Genomic DNA, 19,993 nt, shown 5'->3' on the forward strand with positions numbered 1-19,993 from the left:
TAGTCCAGTTAGTCTATAGCTTATACTTCACTTCCACTTCACTTCCAGAAACATACACACAATTTAACACACTTTTCTTAGTCTGGCGACTTCAAAGGCGTGGCAGTATGACACCGCGGGTCTTTCAGCACGCAACTTTTATTCTTTCATCTGTGACAAACACAGCAGTTCAAGCACAATCAATTACAACACAATAAATCACTAATAAATAATAATAATGCAAACACGTTCCCTCGTGAGCCTGTACAATCTCATTGAGGGCTGTGTGTTCGCTCGCTTGCTCACTTTCGCCTTCGTCACATTGACACAAGCCCCCAAATAGCTGTCCTCGGCTATGCCTGCTGGGAAATAACAGCTTGTAAACCAAAATTTAGCACGCGGTCCAAAGCAAAATATCAGCCGAGAGACGGCTCGCATCTAAAAGAACACTTGTTAGTTGGGACACTCGTATGCCAAGGTACCACGGTATAAATGGCAATAAAAAATACTTGCAGTACTCCAGTAACTCCTCTTTTGTATTTGAGACTCGGCATACTCCGGTGACGACTCAACTCACATCGACAGTAGATACAAATAACTTTGGTCTTGTTGAGCCATCTGCCAGGGCTTTGAATTTAAACTTGCCCTTCAAAATACCCTTTTCTTTGTCCCTTTCTGCTGAATGTTTGTTCCCCCTTGTGGGTCAACATCAGCTGCCTCACTGCTGCATTTCCTCAAACTGTTGATGTGGGCCGAGAGTCAAACAGGACGCATGTGCATACAGTCACATAATCATATCATGATTCCTTGATTGTCTGTATGACGTCAGGATTTTAGGAAAACAGTCGGCCCTCATTTATTGCGGTAAATCGATTCCAGACCCGACTGCGATAGGTGAATTTCCGCTAAGTAGGATTCAATATTAATAAATTAAATATTTTTGTACTTAGAAAACCTGTTTATGACTTTCTAAATATGATTTTGACCATTATTTGAGCCCGGTAGACATGAAATAACAGCCCTATAGTCACCTTTACACTCCCATTATTCTTTGTTTTGTTGGCCTCCAATTTATTTATTCAAAACTTAATAAAGTGTTTCAAACGGAATGGGAAAGAAGGACAAAGTAAGAAGACAAAAAACTTACCACTTCCACACGGAATGGGAGGAGAACTTTTTTTCACCATGTCATGTCAGGCATGACATGACAGTAAAACTCTTGAATCTTATTAAAAGACAAACCCCTTCAGTACTCGCCATTTTAGACTATTTTTATTTAATCTTTCAAGGCACACAGAATATTGTGTTCTATGGCTGTATAAACATGGAACCTTCCAAATGAAAGCTTAGACTCCCGTCTGTCATCAGAAATAAAAAGTTTGTTTCTACCTTTTTCCGTTCTGTAGTAATCAGCAGTAGAACATAGTTAAGTTTCAGGAAAATATCAGTTCCCGACTACAAAACCCAAATATGTTTTGCTTTGCTCAAATATCGCAACAACTATACCAACATAAACAACAGAAAAGGGTTTTTTTTACATCAAAATAATTTCTTTCCAAATATAACACCATGAACTATTTACAATTTTCACATTTGGGACTGAACTATGAGTGTGCATGTGTGTGCACGTGTGTGCGTGCGTTAAAACTGCCCGCTACGCTCCTCCACGCTCTCTCACTTCCTCCTCCCCGTCATGCGCTTATCAAGTCCACTTCTGCCACCTTGTGGCCCTTTTTTTTTTTCTTAAAATTGCTCTGAAGTGAAATGCATTCGTGGAGAGTTGTGTCATCACCTCTTTTTGCCTCTTACGCAAAACAACATATAAATAGACGTTCGAATATGTTGTTGGGAAACGTGTAACTACGTATTTGGTATTTAAAGAGTTAAAATAGATGTGCTAAAGATGTTGGAAATCATTTTTATACCAAAATAGACACAACCGTATAACATAGCGCCCTGTTATAAATCATTATCTGAGTCGATACAGAGAAAATACATGCACGTAGAGATGCAATGCACATTTGCACATCTGATAGTAGCAGTGTCTGGGGAATGAACACCCTTGGAGCAGGGGGGTCGCTGGCAGTTAGAAGGCAGGCTGAACGGATCAGAGGTCAGTTTAATCTCCAACCCTGAGTAATCATTCACTATATGTTAATCTAATTTTAGTCACACCGTCGACAAGGCAGTCCCAGTTACACAATAAAGGAGCGAGAGCGTGTTTCATATGTTCTTGGCATTCCCGGTGGTTTCCATTGTGGATTTTTGTTTTCTTAGTAGCAGTTCAGCCATCTTCCTCACTATACACAGCTCCCTGTTACTGCAGTTCAGTATGTAAAACAGGAGTTCACTTGCTCTCTGTTAGAGGAAGTGGTTATGCTCTGCAGTGAGAAAGAGAAGGGGGAGGGTGCTCGCAGGCTGATAACCACAGATGGTCGAGCGAGGCTGCACTAGAGAGTGAACGGGGGAAAAGGAAACGGGTGCAAAGAACGACGGAGAAGAAGAGGAGGCATCACTCTCCGGTTGCATTGCCAAGGTGACACTCAGATGAGAGGAGCGTATAAGGTTTGATGCTTTCAAAAGGCTGCATGGATGCTCCGTTCATAAAAACAGCAGCTGAACTGAGAGGCTGTTGAACTGAATCGTCACAAGAAGAAACAGGATGTGGTATTGTGTACACGCCTTTGTGACGGCTAGATTGCAAGTATAGCGGGTACCAGTCAGGTGGCTAAACTTGACACCCGGCTGTAAAGTGACTCCATGACACCGTGGGCTGGATGGTCCTATATTCTACATTTAAACAGCAGTGTAGACGTATGCAGCCACCAATGGGCAGGTGCATATATGGTGTCAGGCATCCGTAGGAAGTGACACATCTACGCTGCTTCTCAGATTTACTGGCCTCCCCCACCTGTGTCGCCCTTTGATCTGGGACTTCTCTCTGGATGAGTATAATCACTTGTAGTTAGGCTAAAGCGTGACTTCCTCAAGCTGTCAGCGTGCCAGACCTCTCCATGACTGTCAACACGGAGCCGACCCCCTCCATGACCAGCAGCAACAGCATGAGCAGCGGGTACTGCAGCCTGGACGATGAGAGTGAAGACTTCACTTTCTTCACAGCCAAGACTTCGTTCTTCCGCAAACCCAAGCACTCTGTTAAGGTACTTTCTGTTCAGGTGCTTTTTTGGCGTTTTTTGGTTTATGTGAGAAACAGAAAAGCAGAAGTTTTGAGGAGGAACTGGTTAGGATGCTGTAGTCAGTCTCGCGCCCGCATGCATGTATGGCGACTCATACATCATTTAGCAACATTGATCTCCTAAGCCTTGTCCGCCAACCTTGATGGATCATATCACACCTGTCATATGTGCAGCGCACGTGCATTTAGCGTTACGTTTTCTGTAGGAAACATGAAGGGCATAACAAACACAAAGTTGATGATGTCAACCTGCAGGTTTTTCCCTCCTCTGTGCATGGGAGAGAGGTTTCTGTGGAAACAAAGCTGATACTCCAGCACTTCAGTGTTGGTGTGCTACTGCCTAACTGTAGCCAGCATTTTTTTATAGTTACCATAGCAACCCTGTCTTTAATCAGCTTGTACACACAGCTTGACATTTGTTTGTGGGACTACGCTTCAAGAATTGGACGTAGTAGGGTAAACCTGCGCTTATCACCAAATAGATGAACTCCTTCCAATGCTTACATTACACGTAATGCATTATTCACTGACAACTGCAAAAAATGAAAATGTTAACAGTGTGCATGCTGTGCAGTGGTTACGTTTGCCCCATTTTTTTTTTTTTTTTTAGTACAGTAAGGGTGAACGGTTCACTTCTTCACTTTTTCATCATCAGAATAGAGTGCACTACTTGGCTTCAACCACCAGAAGCGCTGTTGATTCAGTCGTAAATAGTTTGTGGTCTAAAGAACGACATAGGAAGTTTAGCCACATCCACGCATCGCGCTTTCGGAAAGCTTTGTACTGAATACGACATTTAAAGGTGCTGTCTGTCACAGTTAGGTACCGCAATGTGGGTGCTAGTATTCAAACATGCTATATCTCCCTCTCTTCTTGCGCAGCCATTTCTGCTAATTGTCGATAGCTTTTGTGAGACTATGCACGAGCAGTGATGAGTGCCAATAACGCCACTCCCCCTTTTTGGGCCAAACAACAAATCTCATCTAGTTTAACTCGTAATTGTGAAGAATATAGACTTTTTTTTTTTTTTTTTTGGAAAAGCTGTTCCCTGAAACAGATTTTGGTAATACATACTAGACGGGGGTGGTGTTATATTTTTTGGGTGAAAAAAGTGTAATTTGGAGCAGAGGAAGGATAGCACTTTTTAAGAAGAGATTTTCCCATTGCATTAAAAAAATATTTGTTAAAAAAGAGCATTACTTGTTATTTGTCAGTACAGTGTTCCCTCGTTTATCACGAGGGATAGATCCCAAAATAGCCCGCGATAAGTGAAATCCGCGAACTGAACAACTTCATTTTTAGTCATATTTAGCCATATGTCCATCCCTAGTTCACATATAGTTTTTATAAGAGTACGTAATATCTCAAACTCAGGGGTGACTAGTTCATTAACTATTTTAATTGTATAATATAAAGTATAAATAAGTCCTGTATAATGGTTAAAACAGTTTCAGTAAAAATGTATATGGAAAACACTTACTTTAATATGCTATGCCATCTCAAATTAAAACAAAAATATTATTTAAAAGAAAAACGAAAGGCGCTGCGATGAATACAGTACTAATATACAGTAAAATATGTAAATAATCATCGGTGTGAATGCATTGGAATCGATACGAGAATCGTGTGATGTAATATCACCATATATCGCCGAATCGATTATTTCTAACACCCCTAGTGTTTATGTACTGTATGTATCCACTGGCACACTGCCTTCTTTTCCATGCCTTTGAATATGAAAAGGAGATATGCTGAGATGTTAGTGAGTGAATAGGAGTGCGTTGTGTGTAAGGATTTCCTTTTCATTTTCTGTAGGGGTGCCACGTGTCATGCGGAACACATTATATTCATTCATTCGTTCACAAGCGAGCTGGCGCCTATCCCAGCTGACTTGGGGAACGTGGCAAGGTATACCCTGGACTGGTCACCAGTCAATCATGTAGACAAACAACCACGCGCACCTGGAGAAGACCCACACACACACACACACACACAAACACACACACACAGAACATGCAAACTCCACAGAGATTTAAACCTTTGATCTCCTGACTGTGAGGCCCACATGCTAACCGCCCGACCACCGTGTAGCAGTACCATTTCTATTCAAAATTAAATTAGGAAAATACAAATAGCAGAGTTTGATTTCATCCTTTCACTGTTTGAATGAGTCCAGAATCAAAATCGGCCGTTAATGTTAGCATTAGTGCGTGTCTTCACGATAAAAGTCATAACTGTGACCTGCTGACTTGTTCTTGCCAGAGCACTCGCTATCGATTGCAGAAGTGGCCGCAAATACAGCTCGATACAAAATGATGTACAGTAGTCCTTTGTTTATTTGTTAATTTCCACAAAGTAGGATTCCTTCAAATATTTTTGGAGTAGGAGCATGAAAAACCTGTTTGCAACCTTCTAAATATGCTATTTAACATTATCAGAGCCCTCCAGACATGAAATAACACCCATATAGTCACCTTTACGCTCCTATTACGCAATATAGTTGACATAATGTAGAAGTCTCCTGTATAATAAATACTGTATATAATAATAAGCCATCCTAGACATAAATACAGTAAGACTTGTGCTTGTTTGTGTTGCTGTAAATGTGTTCCTGTGCTAGGTAGGGGTGGGCACCAGGTAGGGGTGGGCACCGAGTCTCGAGCATCGATGGGAACTGGGGACTAACATTCCAAATCTCCCGGGATCGTTCAAATGGTTTTTTTTCGATTCTCAGTTTTGTTGCCCACCTCACAGACCGGAGGAAATAGCCGCGAACAAGCAAAGAACAAAACAAGCTTAGAAGAAGCGACTAAAAAGATTGGCTGAACTTGATCCAAAAAGAGCAGTCGGCTCAGCGCAACATTTGCAATACAATGACATCATGCAAAGGAGGTTGCGTGACCACATGATCAATGTTTACGCTTTCATGGTGTAGATATAAGAGTACCTCGTCTTTGATGCGCTACTTCTGACTTTCTCTAACCAATCACAATCAGGGAAGTCGAACAGTAAACGTCTGTCTCATACCAAGTGAACCCAGGCCTTCAGGACGCTAGCTGATGTGGAAGTTCGGGTTAAATAAAGTACAAAGTCAAGGGACCTTCTCAACTCACACAACACACTTCCCGCCTTCAAAATAAGAGCACTTTGGGCTATATCCTGTCTACTTGTGTTAACAAAATAAGGGTGTCATAAAAAATAGCTTACACCTACACTGCGGCAGCAAACAAAGTGTACTACTTTTCAAAGTAAAACGTCTTTTGTGAAAGTGTACTCCTGTAAAAAGAAACTTAATATTTATATTCAAATTGAATGGTTTGATATTTATATATTTTATATATATTGAAAATAGCCCTGTGAGAAATGTCAAGTAAAGTTAATAAAGTCCATATCACTAAAGAAATTCATGGACAAGTTCAGACATTTCATCCAAAACCAACTCTGGTTAGCACCCTCATTTAGACCATGCAAACCTTTATGACCCTGCCTCTTAAAAGCATCAAAATTGAGGATCATTAGGAACCAGAATCGGAATCCACATTGTCCAAATTGAAACGATGCCCAACGTAGTGCTAGGGGAGCTGAGTTTGGGAGGACAAGGAGTGACGTCAAGAGTTCAGAGTTGAGTTTTACGTTGGCGTGGTTTACGGCTTGCAACAGTAGCCTGTATTTTATGTTTTTTTGGATTATTGTGCCTATTGTGAGATTAATCAAACCTGCAATCAAATCCTGTTATTCCGGGGATCAAGTCTGGTGCTTGTGTGTGTACATTACAGTAACATTACTGACTCCTAGTGACGAGTGTAGGATACTACATATCACTACAGCGTCTTTGAATATGCCTTCTGAAGCCCGTATTATTATATTTTTAGTTCATTTAGCTTTTTTTATACTTGGAAATGCTTGATTTAGGAAAAAATATGTCAAATGTGCTTAACTATGCATATTTTATGCATATCATGAAACGGCACGATTTATAAATGAATATTTTTGAAGAACAGTGACAACCACGAAATTTGAAGCGCTCAGTGGTGAGGGATCGCTGTACTGTATCGCCACATTTGAGTTGTTGTTTTCTGATCTGAAGTGTTTTCTTATTTTTTGGAATAAGAACAATCAAGTAACAATAGTTGGAGATACGTGCCTTGGACATTTGTGTGCAATTTAACTTTGGCAGACGTCTGAGTTGTTGGATTTGAGTTTGCATAGCGAAGGAGCGTGTGTAAATCGGTGTGACATAAATCTGTATGTGTTTATGTGCAGTTGCTGTGTAATGCCGGCTGGCATGCACACGCCATGTCTGAGCTACAGAGCAGGTGTTGTTGGAGTCAAATGTTGATGCAATATTAAAACACACACCCATGAAGAATATACCGGGCAGCATTTCTCGCAGTTGTACGACCTCTCTTGTCTGTTCTCATCAAAGTGAAAGCCTCAGCACGTCCTCATATCAGCCTGAGGGGTGTGTGTGTGTGTGTGTGTGTGTGTGTGTGTGTGCGCGCGCGTTTGTGTGTGTGTCCTTTTGTAACAGTTGTAGATATTTTACACATTTAAGCTGTCTTCAGTAGCGGAATCTTCTTAATCAAATGGATGACAGAAAGGAGGCCGCCCATAAAAGCAAGCTTGTTGGCTTTATTCACATTTGAAGTGACAGTCATTAAGTATTTTCAATATTTATGACCCGAGAAAGGCCTCAATCAGATGACCCCAGCACACAAACCTATTGTTTAATCGCTCTCAGTCCGATGCAGAAAGGCAGGGCACTGCCTGTGATGCATTTAGAGGCTCACACAAACGCAGGAATTCCTGCAAGGTCCTTTCCAGTACACTTGCCTTTGACTTGGGAGGAACTTCAGATGCATATCAAGTCCTTCATATTCCTCAGATGCTTTTCTTAGCCCTTGATTGTTCTGTTCACGCTCCTACGTGAGCAGTTGACATTAAAAGTCGTATGGAATGTCGTGATTATTCTTGCATGAGTCCTCTGTACAATACGGTGTCACATGTCTACTTTAAAATGTCCAACAACACGACCCGTGTAATTGTCTGGAGACTAAATATCCTCACGGCTGTTTTCACATCATGTTTTGTGCATGCAGAATTAATTAAGCCTCACAATACAAAAGCTATGCTTTTCCGCCAATAATTTAACAAGGCTATTTAAGTGAAATGCACTGATAAAATCAGTAAGGGGTACTTTCCGGGATGCTCGTCCACCTCTTTGGTTGAATTCCTAAATAAATGTTAGCAATATTGGAAATAGAAATAATCTTTTCCAGGGTCAAACTGTCACCATTGTAAAAATATTTACTAAAATTACAGGTAGTGTACCATTTTAGCGCTTACAAGTGTAAAAATAAGTGAATTGCTTAACACAAAAAACAGCAATAAAAATTCAATATATATATATAAAAAAAAGAAGTTACCCACTTAGCTTAGCTTAACTAAATGTACCGTGGCGACTCTACGGGAACACTGGAGCCTTACAACGTCACAAAATACCTTTGATGCTCGCCGAGATAAAAACTCATGAGGTATGCTAAAGTCTCTCAAGAAATGCTGGTCCTCAGTGACGTCACACACAATGCCGGTGCGACCTTTGAAATATCTGAATACTAAATTCTTTGACCTCGATGCCATTTGACTTTAGCTTGTTCAACTGCACACTTGACTGATGAGATCCAATACAAGAAGTGCATAATAAAATTGAACATATATAAAGATAATACCGGCGCTAGTTAGAATCACCACTCACTATTATGGATGGAACTGTATATGGTTTCATGTGTTTACTCTTAATGCCGTGTTTAGCATCTGGGAGTCCAACGCACCATCAAACGTTGGGAGCCAACTGCACAACTAAGTACGAAGAAGCATTTATATGTGTATAAAGTGTTGCATCATTTATTTTGCTATACCAAAACATGCCGAGAGGCAAATCAACCGATGCGAACCTTACAGTATTTCACACAAGTGAGTGCACCCCTCGCATTTCAGCAACCATTTTTTTTTACAGCGACAATACCATAGAAATTAAACATGAATATAACGTGAGTGGTTAGTGTGCAGCTCGTGAGTGCTGGCAGCACAGCGTGTCAAAGCGGGACTTTTTTGGCTTCTTACTTTGTCCTTCTTCCCCACTCATTTCTTAAGTGTAAAACCAATAAACTGTAGGCTAACCAGTTAGCTCCATACACAAACCAGAAAAAAAATGTTTATACAGAATAATTGTACTTTTACGTGCAGAAAATAATGTGAAATAATTCACAAATGATGAATTAAATGCGTAAATGAATATTTAACGTCACATTAACGTTAATGAAGACTCTTAATGGCGAGGAGCGGAATTCGTGGAAAACCGAATCATATGAAAACTGGGGCATCGGCCCTTGTGAAATGATGGCTAAAATGAGTGTATTCACATTAATGAGATACCGTGGGGAGGTTGGGTGGAGGCGGGGTTGCACCTACTAAGAAGACTACGAACAAAGAGTGGTCACTGTTGCGATCATGTTGATATTTTTGGTCGCAGTAATTATTACTCCACATCATGCAAACTGCAACTACTATCATAAACATACTCTGCACACTGTCGCTTGGAATGTTGAACGTCACAATGTTATCAAGTCTCATCTTACAGAATGAACTGCATGTGTATTGGCTTTGTGTATTTATTTTCATAAGCCACCTTGCCCTTGTTTATATGCAAACACGTGCACTCATGCGCACAGCTTCTCTATTGAGAGATTCCCGCTCACAACCCGAGGACTTCCCGTTGGAAGTGATGCCTGGCCTGCAGTTCCCTCTCTCGCTCTCTCATTCTGTCACAGTCTCTCTTTCTCTGTGCCCCAGATAATGCATATGCACAAAGGAAGAAAAAAATATATTATAAGATGGAGGGGATGCTTCCTCCTGTACTATAAATAACCTAGTCAAACTGTGTTGCTAAGGCTTGCACAGCAGCGGCTCTTTCGTCATGCCTCACCCATTTACTCGCTCTTTCTGCACCTCACCCTTGCTTCTTCTGTCGTTGCTGCTTCCTCCTCCTCCTCCTCCACCACTACCGAGTGAGAAAGATGGCACGTCGTCAGTATCCCCGTGCAGTGATGCCGAATGAGTCATTTGCTTGCTTCAACATTTCCTGTTCCCATTTTGAGCAGCACAGTTGTTCCCCCGGAAAAGATTGAAATTGTGAGAAGTGTTACACGGACTCCTAATCAGCTGTAGTCAGAGCAGCTTTTTGCTGAGGTAAGCGCCGATTGAGGGCAGGAGAGGCAGGTGTCCAACGAGATGAGGATGAGTGCGTTTTAGCCAAGCATGGCCCCTCATTCACCTTCAGATCCACTTTTTTGCTTCTAATATATGCAAGTAACTCTTCCCTTGCTTGAGTCTTAAAAGAAGCCGATGTCCATGTGGGAGGCAGCACCATCTGCCGGCTGAAACGAGTAGCTCACCCTGGTTGACTTTTATCTGTCTGGTTTACAGAAGAGTGAGGCAAAGGAGGAAGAAGAGGGCGGTGCAAAAGACCTTCCGGAGGAAGATGTGCGGACCAGGATAGAAGAATATAATTCCAGAGTGTCAGAGAATGGCATGAAACTGGTAAGTTGTCAATGTACTGAAATTGAAGTGGTACATTATGTAAATGGCTATTAAAATGAGGTGGTTCGTACATTATAGCGATCGAATTTATCTTATTATGTATTGTGTAAAACTAAGACATGAATAACATCAAATTAAAAGCACAAAATGAATGCCGACCCACCATCCACCAGTTCAAGCTTGGAATTTTTCCAGAGAGATTATTACATCGCTGTTTGACGTGTGGTAAGACAGTGCGCTAGCATGAATTAATTTGAGACAAATGTGCACATTAGCTCTCAATAAGTCATCAAAACTTACCTTTATGCATTCCCACATAGTATCAGCATTTGACACCAAATATGAGGTGAAAGAAAAATGGTAAAAATACAGTAGTAGTCTATCTGTGCGGCATGAGATAAAGTTAGCACACAAACAATGGACATGCGTCAAGTGAGACGGATGTAACAGAGAATCCGACCACTTTACAAAATAAAACATCCAAAAAAAAATAATGGAAATTATTTTTTCTTTCTGTGCGGCCCGGTACCAAATGACCCACGCCCGGGGGTTGGGGATCACTGCTCAAAATTGTCCACAGCTTTGAATGTGAGTGGTTGTTTGTCAATATGTGCCCTGCGTAGGCTGGCGACCAGTCTAGGGTGTACCCCGCTTCTAGCCCCTCGTGAGGATAAGCGGCATAGAAAATAAATGGATGCTTTAATGTTTTTAATATTAGCAAATGTTATTATGAAGAAATACAAGTAATTATATTTATTTACATTGTAAAATTATATTTACATTGTATAATTATGCATAATCTATATGATCAGGATTGCGCATAATATAGACTGTATGTGTGAAGAATGCTAATTAATAAAAATGTCTAAATACTGTAAGTGTAACAACCATTAATTCCATTTTTGATAGTCTTTTTCATGTTTACATCATGTGGTTCTCCTGCCTTATATTGAAACATGCAGGGTTCATCTACTGTAGAATTAAATCTCCTGTTTCCTTCTACAGTTGATGCACTCATTCTTTGTGTGCGTGTGTTCCAGGCTTCAGACGGGTCCTACACAGGTTTTATTAAGGTCCATCTGAGGCTCAGTCGGCCAGTCACGGTGCCCGCTGTGGATGCAACAAGCCCGGTAGGGGTTGTGAGAGGCCTCGACGGAGCACCATTCGAGGGCCAAGACTGCGTCCAGGGTGAGGACAGAACCTCCTTCTACCTCCCATGTGACTGTGTGAAGCAGCTGCACATCAGCTCTATGACCACCACAAGAGAGGTCATCCAAGGCTTGCTGAAGAAGTTCATGGTGTTGGACAACCCCCGCAAGTTTGCCTTGTACAGGCAGACGCACCGTGATGGACAAGGTGAGGGAGAGAGGTGGGCACCTTTAATCCCTCACAGCAACAACAGCAATAAGACCTTTCTGTTTCCCTGTCGTATAGATCTGTTCCAGAAGCTTCCTCTGTGTGAGCGCCCTCTTCTTTTGAGACTGATAGCAGGGCCCGACCCGGAGCAGCTTAGCTTTGTCCTCAAGGAAAATGAGACTGGAGAAGTGGAGGTGAGAAAGCACAAAATCACAATTACCGTAAACGTCTACATTATTTTTTTTGCTGTTCTTTTCATGGAACTTTGTGTATAATTTCCTAAAAAATGCATACATAGTGCTGTGTAAACGTGTTACACCACCTCTAGTTTTGTTGTATAAATGACTTTTTCAAGTCATTTAGACATTGAAAGTAGAAATAGCACAGATACACGCATTAGCAATGATATTAATAAGGGCTCCATTTCATTTTAGCATTAAGAGAGTCAGCTTCCTACAACTTACATCATTTTTTAAAATTACTAATTTTTAAATAATTTCTCACATCTATCATTTCTTGTGTATTTTGAGTGGATATTACGCAAAATATAATATTTGTCATTATTTTGGCTTTCTAATTAAAAGACTAACAAGAAATGGTCGTGATGGAATTGCTAAAACAACAAAGCCTAATTATAGCGCAAGACTTGTGCACAATAATGTTTATAATATTCTTTACAATGACTCAAATTCTAATAATATGCCGTCAAGCCCTATCAAGTGTGATTGAAATGTTATGTTTATGTGTGCGGTCAAACCAACCTATGCTTGTGTGGCCTGATCAGGTTGGCAATTTTTTTTTTGTTAATGTAGGATCTTACGACATTTTGCCCACTCCGATTTAATAATTCATGTTTTAGATTAAACTTCAAGTCCCACATTGTATTTTTTTTCCTGTACTGTAATACTGTACTGTAAATGCTCCGATTAAAGCCTTTGTTCAATTAACCATGCATCTTACATTAGCACCAATCAAAAAACATTGGGATTAACAGCTGAGGGCAGCGGTGTTATGAACTCTGCAAAATGGCAGCAGCTGCATTTGAAGTATCATAAATGGTCAACATCCAGCAGCTTTATCTATCTCTGCGTGCACTGTAAAATGTTGGTGGCACTTACATTCTGCTGTTGGTGTGAAACGTATGAAACGTACGTGAACTCATTAGTGGTATCATTGCTGACAGTTTTGCTCCTTATCAGCATTACAACACTGGTTCTGTCGATGCTGTGTTGTACAATATACCTAATAAATGACCATGTGGTCATTTACTAAAGAGCTATGGTTTCCTTTCTACTCCTGATGGACTCCTAATCATTATTAAAGTTAAAAAATGAAGTTGTTGTATATAATTTAGGAAATAACAGCCGCTCTCCAATTATTGATGCCTTCCAAATAATGCCCCGCCCTATTTGCAGTTTAGGCAAATAAATGCCCCGGCTGCTATTAGGGAATTTACTGTAATATAATTGTGTGCAATATAAAATAAGATGTTTAGAAGAAATAATACTGTGTTCATGACTATTGCCCCAACAGTGGCATGCGTTCTCTGTCCCGGAGCTCCAGAACTTCCTGGTCATTCTGGACAAAGAGGAGTCGGAGCGGGTGCGAGCGGTTGAGTGTAAATACACCGTGTACAGACGGAAACTACAGCAAGCTCTACAACAACAACAACAACAACAACAACTTGACCCCTGACCCCCCCCCCCACACCTGTTACCATGTGACCGCAGCGCAGGGAGAGACTAAAGCCCTTTCAACACTGAACACCCTCTTCCGCTAGCCCATGAGAGATGTGAGCTGGTCTGAGAGGTTGGAAAGGAAGCCCTCCGTTCTCCGAAACGCCACACAAAACACACACCCTTTCTCAGGATGCATATAAAACACCCCCTACACACACGCCCTCAAGCCACCATCTTTGAGAAGCATCGTGGGACTTTGGGGGTGTTGGGAAAATCTCAGCCGGAACTGCAAAGTGTTGAATTGCATTGGAAATGACCCTCTCTTCTTCGTCTGCTACTGCTGCTACTGCAAAGTGTTACTTACGCATGAGTCTCAGCTCATATAACCCCCCCCCCCCCCCCCCCCCCCCCCTTTCCTCACACCTGTGCACCCAGTTGGAATGATAAACAGAATGCATGATTATCTTTGCAGCATCTCTTCGGATTGGAAGGACAATCAATATACCATGCGTGGATGTTTAGGATTAAGGTGTGATCGTTCTGTTGCTTGAATATAAGACGTGGTGTTTAGGGTCTGGCTTTGACAACTGCGACATGTGCAAGGAAAACAAAAAGCTTTAAAAACAATCCTTTAGGTTACCTTCATCCTTCATTTCCACTTAAGAAGGTCACATCTTTAATCAGACCTTTCACGCGACCGATGTCGGCAAGCGCCACCTGCGAATGAAGCCATTTCCCGACTTCAGAACACTTGTTTTTGTGCTTTTGATGAGGATGTTTGCTCCAAACGCGGAGGGACACATGTCGCATGAGGATTTTAAATGGGAGGAGCGCCTGCGCAAGCCAATTAGATACCAAACAAAAATTCTGCCCACTTTTCATTGACACTCTCAGAGAGGTATTACTACAATGTTTATTGTTGTGGTGGCACCGTATTGACCCAAATATTCGATGACCCCCTCATTTTCAAGACCTGACAAAATAAAAATCACAATTTAAATATCAGTGAAATAAAAGCTCAATAAGAAAAACGGCATCATTGCTCCTCCGTTTATTGATAAACGTTCAGCGGCGAGATCTCTCCAGGTTACTGGTGTGTGAGTGACAGGATAAAAAGCTGACTCGTGTGTGGACAAGTTGTTTGGCACTACCTGCTGGTTTGCATGCATACACCTCTAGACCCTGAATATAGGACAACATGTCTTTTCAGTCTGTTTTGTAGGGAAAAATTAGCGTCTCATATTTGGGTCAATAGGGTACTTTGCAGTGGCGTAGCACTGCACTGCATCGTACCTCTTACTACATGTGGCATATATTGGATGGCATTAGAAGTGATCCTAATTGCCGCTTTTCCGCTGTACTGTACCTGTTGAAATCGTACCACGGGGATAAGTGCGAAAACCATGCCGCATTAAAGGCATCAGTCACACATGCTAACAAGTAACAACAATGGAGGACAACAGGGGCTGAGGACAACAAGACGGAGACTGTGGAGTATCCTATTGTATAGTCCAGATATGTTGTAGTTATGTGTAGCTGTGTATCCTCACATGTGAAAATACAACAATTGAGCAACCAGTTGTGGTATATGACTGCACAGTCGGCCTTGTCGTACCTACTTTTGCCGTGCAGTGGAAAAGGGGCAATGTATGTTTAATATTAGGGCTGGTCTGTGTATATTTTGCACTTACATGCAGGTTACTTGAAAAGCAAAACAAGATCCTAAATGCTATGATGTACCAATGATGTGTTTGCGATGCCTACAGTATGTATTACAGTATGTAGACACTGGAAAATGATGGTTTGTTGTTATGACGAATGGCATTCTTCTCCTTCAACGTCTTGTGTGACATCCCACCTTCATTGTGAGGACATTTGTCTTTGCGCGGACATGTCGGCTGTTAAATGAGGATACTGCTTCTCAGTTGAGATGTCTTCTACCAACACCACCCAAAGCTGGAGCTGATCCTGCAGGCAGTGCCTTTTGTTTCATGTGTCCCGAGACGACATGTGCAGTACATGTACTCTCTGGCTGGACAATGTGTCCCAGTACACAGGTGCCTCTCAGTGTTTGTATACTTTTTGCATGTGTGCAAATGTTTGTTTTTCTTCCACACGGTGTCACATATTCCCCCCCGCCTCCCAAATGCTCATTTGTCATTCCAACAAACCATTTGTGTGTGTGTGTGCGTGTGAGTGTTATTTATGCCATTAGACGTTGAAGAGTTTGAGCCCTTATGCTTTTTTGCAACTTGAAGAAATGTGTGATGACTATATCAATAGAGTTGTACAGACTATTATCAGACTGAAATAAAAGAAAACCTCTATGGAAATGGTTGTTCTCTTTTATGTCCGGCGTTGGTGGCCACCCTGCTCTGCTTTTATGCCACTGAGACCTTCTTGTTTTGTTTTGTTTTTTATCTTAATTTGGCCATTTCTGTTTTTCTTGTGCAACAAAGAAATTGTCATGGTGAGCAAACACACCCTTTGTTTGTTAATATAAGTTTTCCACAAGAAATGACTTCCAAATGCAAAATTTTATATTCGATGGGAACTTGTTGGCGCCCCAGTAAACATAGGTACATTTACATGAATTTACATGGACATTTATGTAAAATTCTTTTTTTTTTTTATAAATGCCAAATAGCTCCGGGAAATCTGACACGGTTTACCTCCTGCGAGAAAGTACTGAATAGAATTGTGTCTGCTCATTGGTCCATCAATGAAACGCCCGCTGATTGGTCCTAGTCAGCAATGAACTGTTGAACAATTTTTCAACTTTCTGGGATTGCGTCGCAAGCCAGTGTGAGCGCGATGACAATGTACCAGCACACGATTTAACGAATTCCGCTTATCGCTTGGCTGGACGATGACTTCCGATAATTGCTCTGTCGTACAGGCTCCACTGAAAATGAATGGACGAGAGGCGACGCCACCTCCCTGTGTGTGGCGCCCCTAAGGCGTCAGTGGGTGATGTTTACCGATGTACTTTCGTACAGCCGTGCTAGCTGGCATCGGTTACACACCGTCCCGCCCGCTTCAAGTCATCCCACAAATTTTCATTTGGATTCAGGTCTGGGCTCTGGCGTACCGAGTGAAATATTTCTTTATCGACAATTTTGATCAGCTGACTGATATCATATGACATCTACAATGATGTTTAATGTGATCTACGTAATGGGCACCCCTGCTGGGGTGGGGTGGGTGTACCCCACTCAAATACTCAAATCCTCGGAATTTACAGCTGCTTCAAATTGGAAAATATTTCAGGAAATTGAGCTAAAATGGGTTTCTCGTACTACCTGTAATTTTATAAATAGAATGTTTTGGCTTAAACGATATATTCCAAGGATAAAAATAACAAACTCTTGAAATTAAGGACATAAATTGGCCTCAGATATCACCAGAAGGAAATGAGGTCTCATTTTAAAATTTTTTCTGGGGGAGGGCCCCCAGACCCACCACTCCATTTCCAACACTTCGGCATACGGCCTCCGCCACAACCCCCCTTTTCAAAAAAGCTAGATCCACCCCTGGATATTCTAATTTATTGAGATGCACCTGGGGGCTTCGGGTTATCGTCATGATGAAAGGTGAAGTTCCTCTTCAGCTTTAACTATCTATCAGACATCTGAAGGTTCTGGTCTAAAAGTGATTGCACAGTAGACCATTTGTAAAAGAAGAAGAAGGTTTTGGAGATATGTAGTACTGCATATACGGGACATATAAATGCAGTCTAATCTTTCAGTAATCTTTCAGTTGTGAATATCAAATATATTCACGATTGTGCCACCATTAATATGTGACATCACGTTTGTTCATCTCTTCAAGTTCCCAGTTGTCTGTAAGGCACCATTAGTTTAGTTTCATATTGCACATTTTTGAAGTGTGTTTACCCGTTACAAATGTGTTTTTTGGATTAATTATATACTGTAGCTTTCGCATGTTGATCAGAATGCAAATTCAGAATGCATAATTAACGTCACATCTTACCAAACTTGGTGTCAGTGTATGAAAATCTCCATATAAAAGTCTAGATAGGCTCAAACTACATTCCAGCCCCCTTTTTCTAGTGCTTTAAATGCTGATTCTAGTTTCAAATGGCATTCAAAACCCACAGGTGTCAGTGTCTGTCACACACTGGGAGACCAAATACAGCCCTTTAACACCCCCTAGCCGCACTGCACCTGGTGCCATCTCTTGACGCGGTTGTAAAATTCACAGGGCTTTGATTTAGAATGGTGCATGATCCTCACGCTTACACCTTGACCTCTTGACGAGAGGAACGCACATGCAGATCGATTATGAGGCATTGTCGCACACAAGTCCGCCAGCTAAGAATAAGAAGCCTGGGCTTTACGGTGGCTAGAGGGCACTGTGAAACTGTGTCAATATGCTTATTTATGGCAGTGAATATAGGCAGGCCCATTTTCTCACCTCTCAGAAAGCGCTTAGTTTAGCATCAGCGCCTGCCCAGCGTGTATCGCCGTCTTAATTTAGACCCGAGCCCTTCTCACGTCGGCCTGAGCTGACCGTCTGTCCTCCGCACGACCAGACTCTATACGTCTCCAGCGCCTCAGGTCACGCATGCGCACACGATTCACCAGTTCATCATTTCTTTGTAAAAATATCTCAGATTATGTCAGCGATGATGTTAAAAAGCCACAAGATGATGGATTGATGATGACATTGCCTGTGATCTCTTCCAGAGCACACCCCAAAGACAACGCAAGGCCTGGGACACGGCCATGCTTTCATTTTAGTGGAAATAATGAACTAAAATGAGAAGCAGGAAAGGACCCAAGAAGAAGAACGCAGGTAGAAATACAAAGTAAACCTAAAAAGACAACAACAAAAAAAAAGAAAACCCGAATGCACTCATGGCAATCACAAAGATGAGACACATTTGGGTAGCGCACCGGGGCAGGGAGGGAACACACTGACACACCGAGACTGGCAACTCAACACGTAGGTGACTGGGAATCATTCATTTTTTAAAATGTTTTTTAATACATTTATACAACTGCATGGCATCATGCTGGGAGGTGTTTCAAATCATCTAAATGATCAAAACATCTCCGTACGTGGCAGCACAGTTCTGCACTACTGCAGACTGCAACAATAATAGTATTTCATTAATAGAAGGGGTGTCACGGGACACTCAGTTCACAAGAATGAGATGAAATTTTAACCTTATTTTTAAGAAAAGCACAATTTAAAAATATTTTAAAAATATATATGACAATATAGTACACTCTTCGGCACTCTGTGTGTATGCTAACAGCCCCGCCTCCACCCACCGAGACAAAGCGACTGTAAGCCTGACGAAAGGGCTCACTCCATTCATGGAGTTGCTCTACGGAACAACCGTCCCAAGGTGCTGAAACCAATGCACAGAGTGAACTCTCTTCCTGCCTGTTTGGAGGCGGGAGACGAGGAAAACAGACACGCATGCACATGGCAGTATATTGGGGCCGGCGAAGTGACCGAGTTTAGTTTCATTTATTGTGTGATTCATTTATTTATTTATTATTGTCCCAGGCCAAGTGGCCACAAGATCGAGAAATCTTGTCACGTTTTAATCTTGAGAGACCTTGTGACACCTCTAATAAATACCTGTAAAATCTGGAATGTAATCGCATTACATTGTGCAGTTGTATTTACTTACATATCAATATAAAATGTATTGTATCTAAATCAACAGATACAAAACCCAGAGGTGCAAAGTAACAGAATTGCATTTACTCCTGTAACTGTAACTGAGTAGCGGTTCTTTTCCATGTATTTCTACTCAGCAAAGTCATGTGTTTATTAGGACACCTTTGCAGAGCTGCTGGAAACGTGAATTTCCCTTGGAGATAAATAAAGCATCCATCTATCTATCTAAAAGTGTTGCTTCATTAAAGTAACTAAGTACAAATTAGTTCTACATTGGATTTCAATTACTTTTACTTTTTAAACAGTAATTAGTAATAGTAATAAAAGCAATAATTCACCTCTGACAAAACTAATACACCTCCTGAGACACAGCAATGCATGTTTGTCCCGTTTTGGCCTGATTTCAAATGCAAAACACTCTACGAGAGTGTTATTGAATGTATCCGCTTATTGTGTTTTTAAAGGTAGACATTGAGTGTTTTTCTTTACAACAAGGGTTTAATAAAATAGTTTGAGATAGTTTTAA

At 41.3% G+C, this 19,993-nt stretch overlaps 1 protein-coding gene across 3 annotated transcripts in view; it reads left to right on the forward strand.

The window, feature by feature from the left end:
* The window catches only part of rassf5 (Ras association domain family member 5), a 32,477-nt gene extending 16,321 nt beyond the window's left edge, over positions 1–16,156 (forward strand). For 2 of the 3 annotated variants that reach the window (XM_054784844.1, XM_054784845.1), the window contains exons 3-6: positions 10,661–10,774; positions 11,815–12,130; positions 12,209–12,324; positions 13,664–16,156. In XM_054784844.1, coding sequence (XP_054640819.1) covers positions 10,661–10,774; positions 11,815–12,130; positions 12,209–12,324; positions 13,664–13,825 — 708 coding nt within the window. In that variant the 3' untranslated portion in view covers positions 13,826–16,156. Of the gene's footprint in view, positions 1–2,048; positions 3,141–10,660; positions 10,775–11,814; positions 12,131–12,208; positions 12,325–13,663 lie in introns of those variants that run through there. The other variant, XM_054784846.1, reaches the window with a different exon arrangement.
* Positions 16,157–19,993: the final 3,837 nt, after the last annotated feature.

Source organism: Dunckerocampus dactyliophorus, chromosome 8, assembly GCF_027744805.1.
Source record: "Dunckerocampus dactyliophorus isolate RoL2022-P2 chromosome 8, RoL_Ddac_1.1, whole genome shotgun sequence".
NCBI classification, from domain to species: Eukaryota; Metazoa; Chordata; class Actinopteri; order Syngnathiformes; family Syngnathidae; genus Dunckerocampus; species Dunckerocampus dactyliophorus.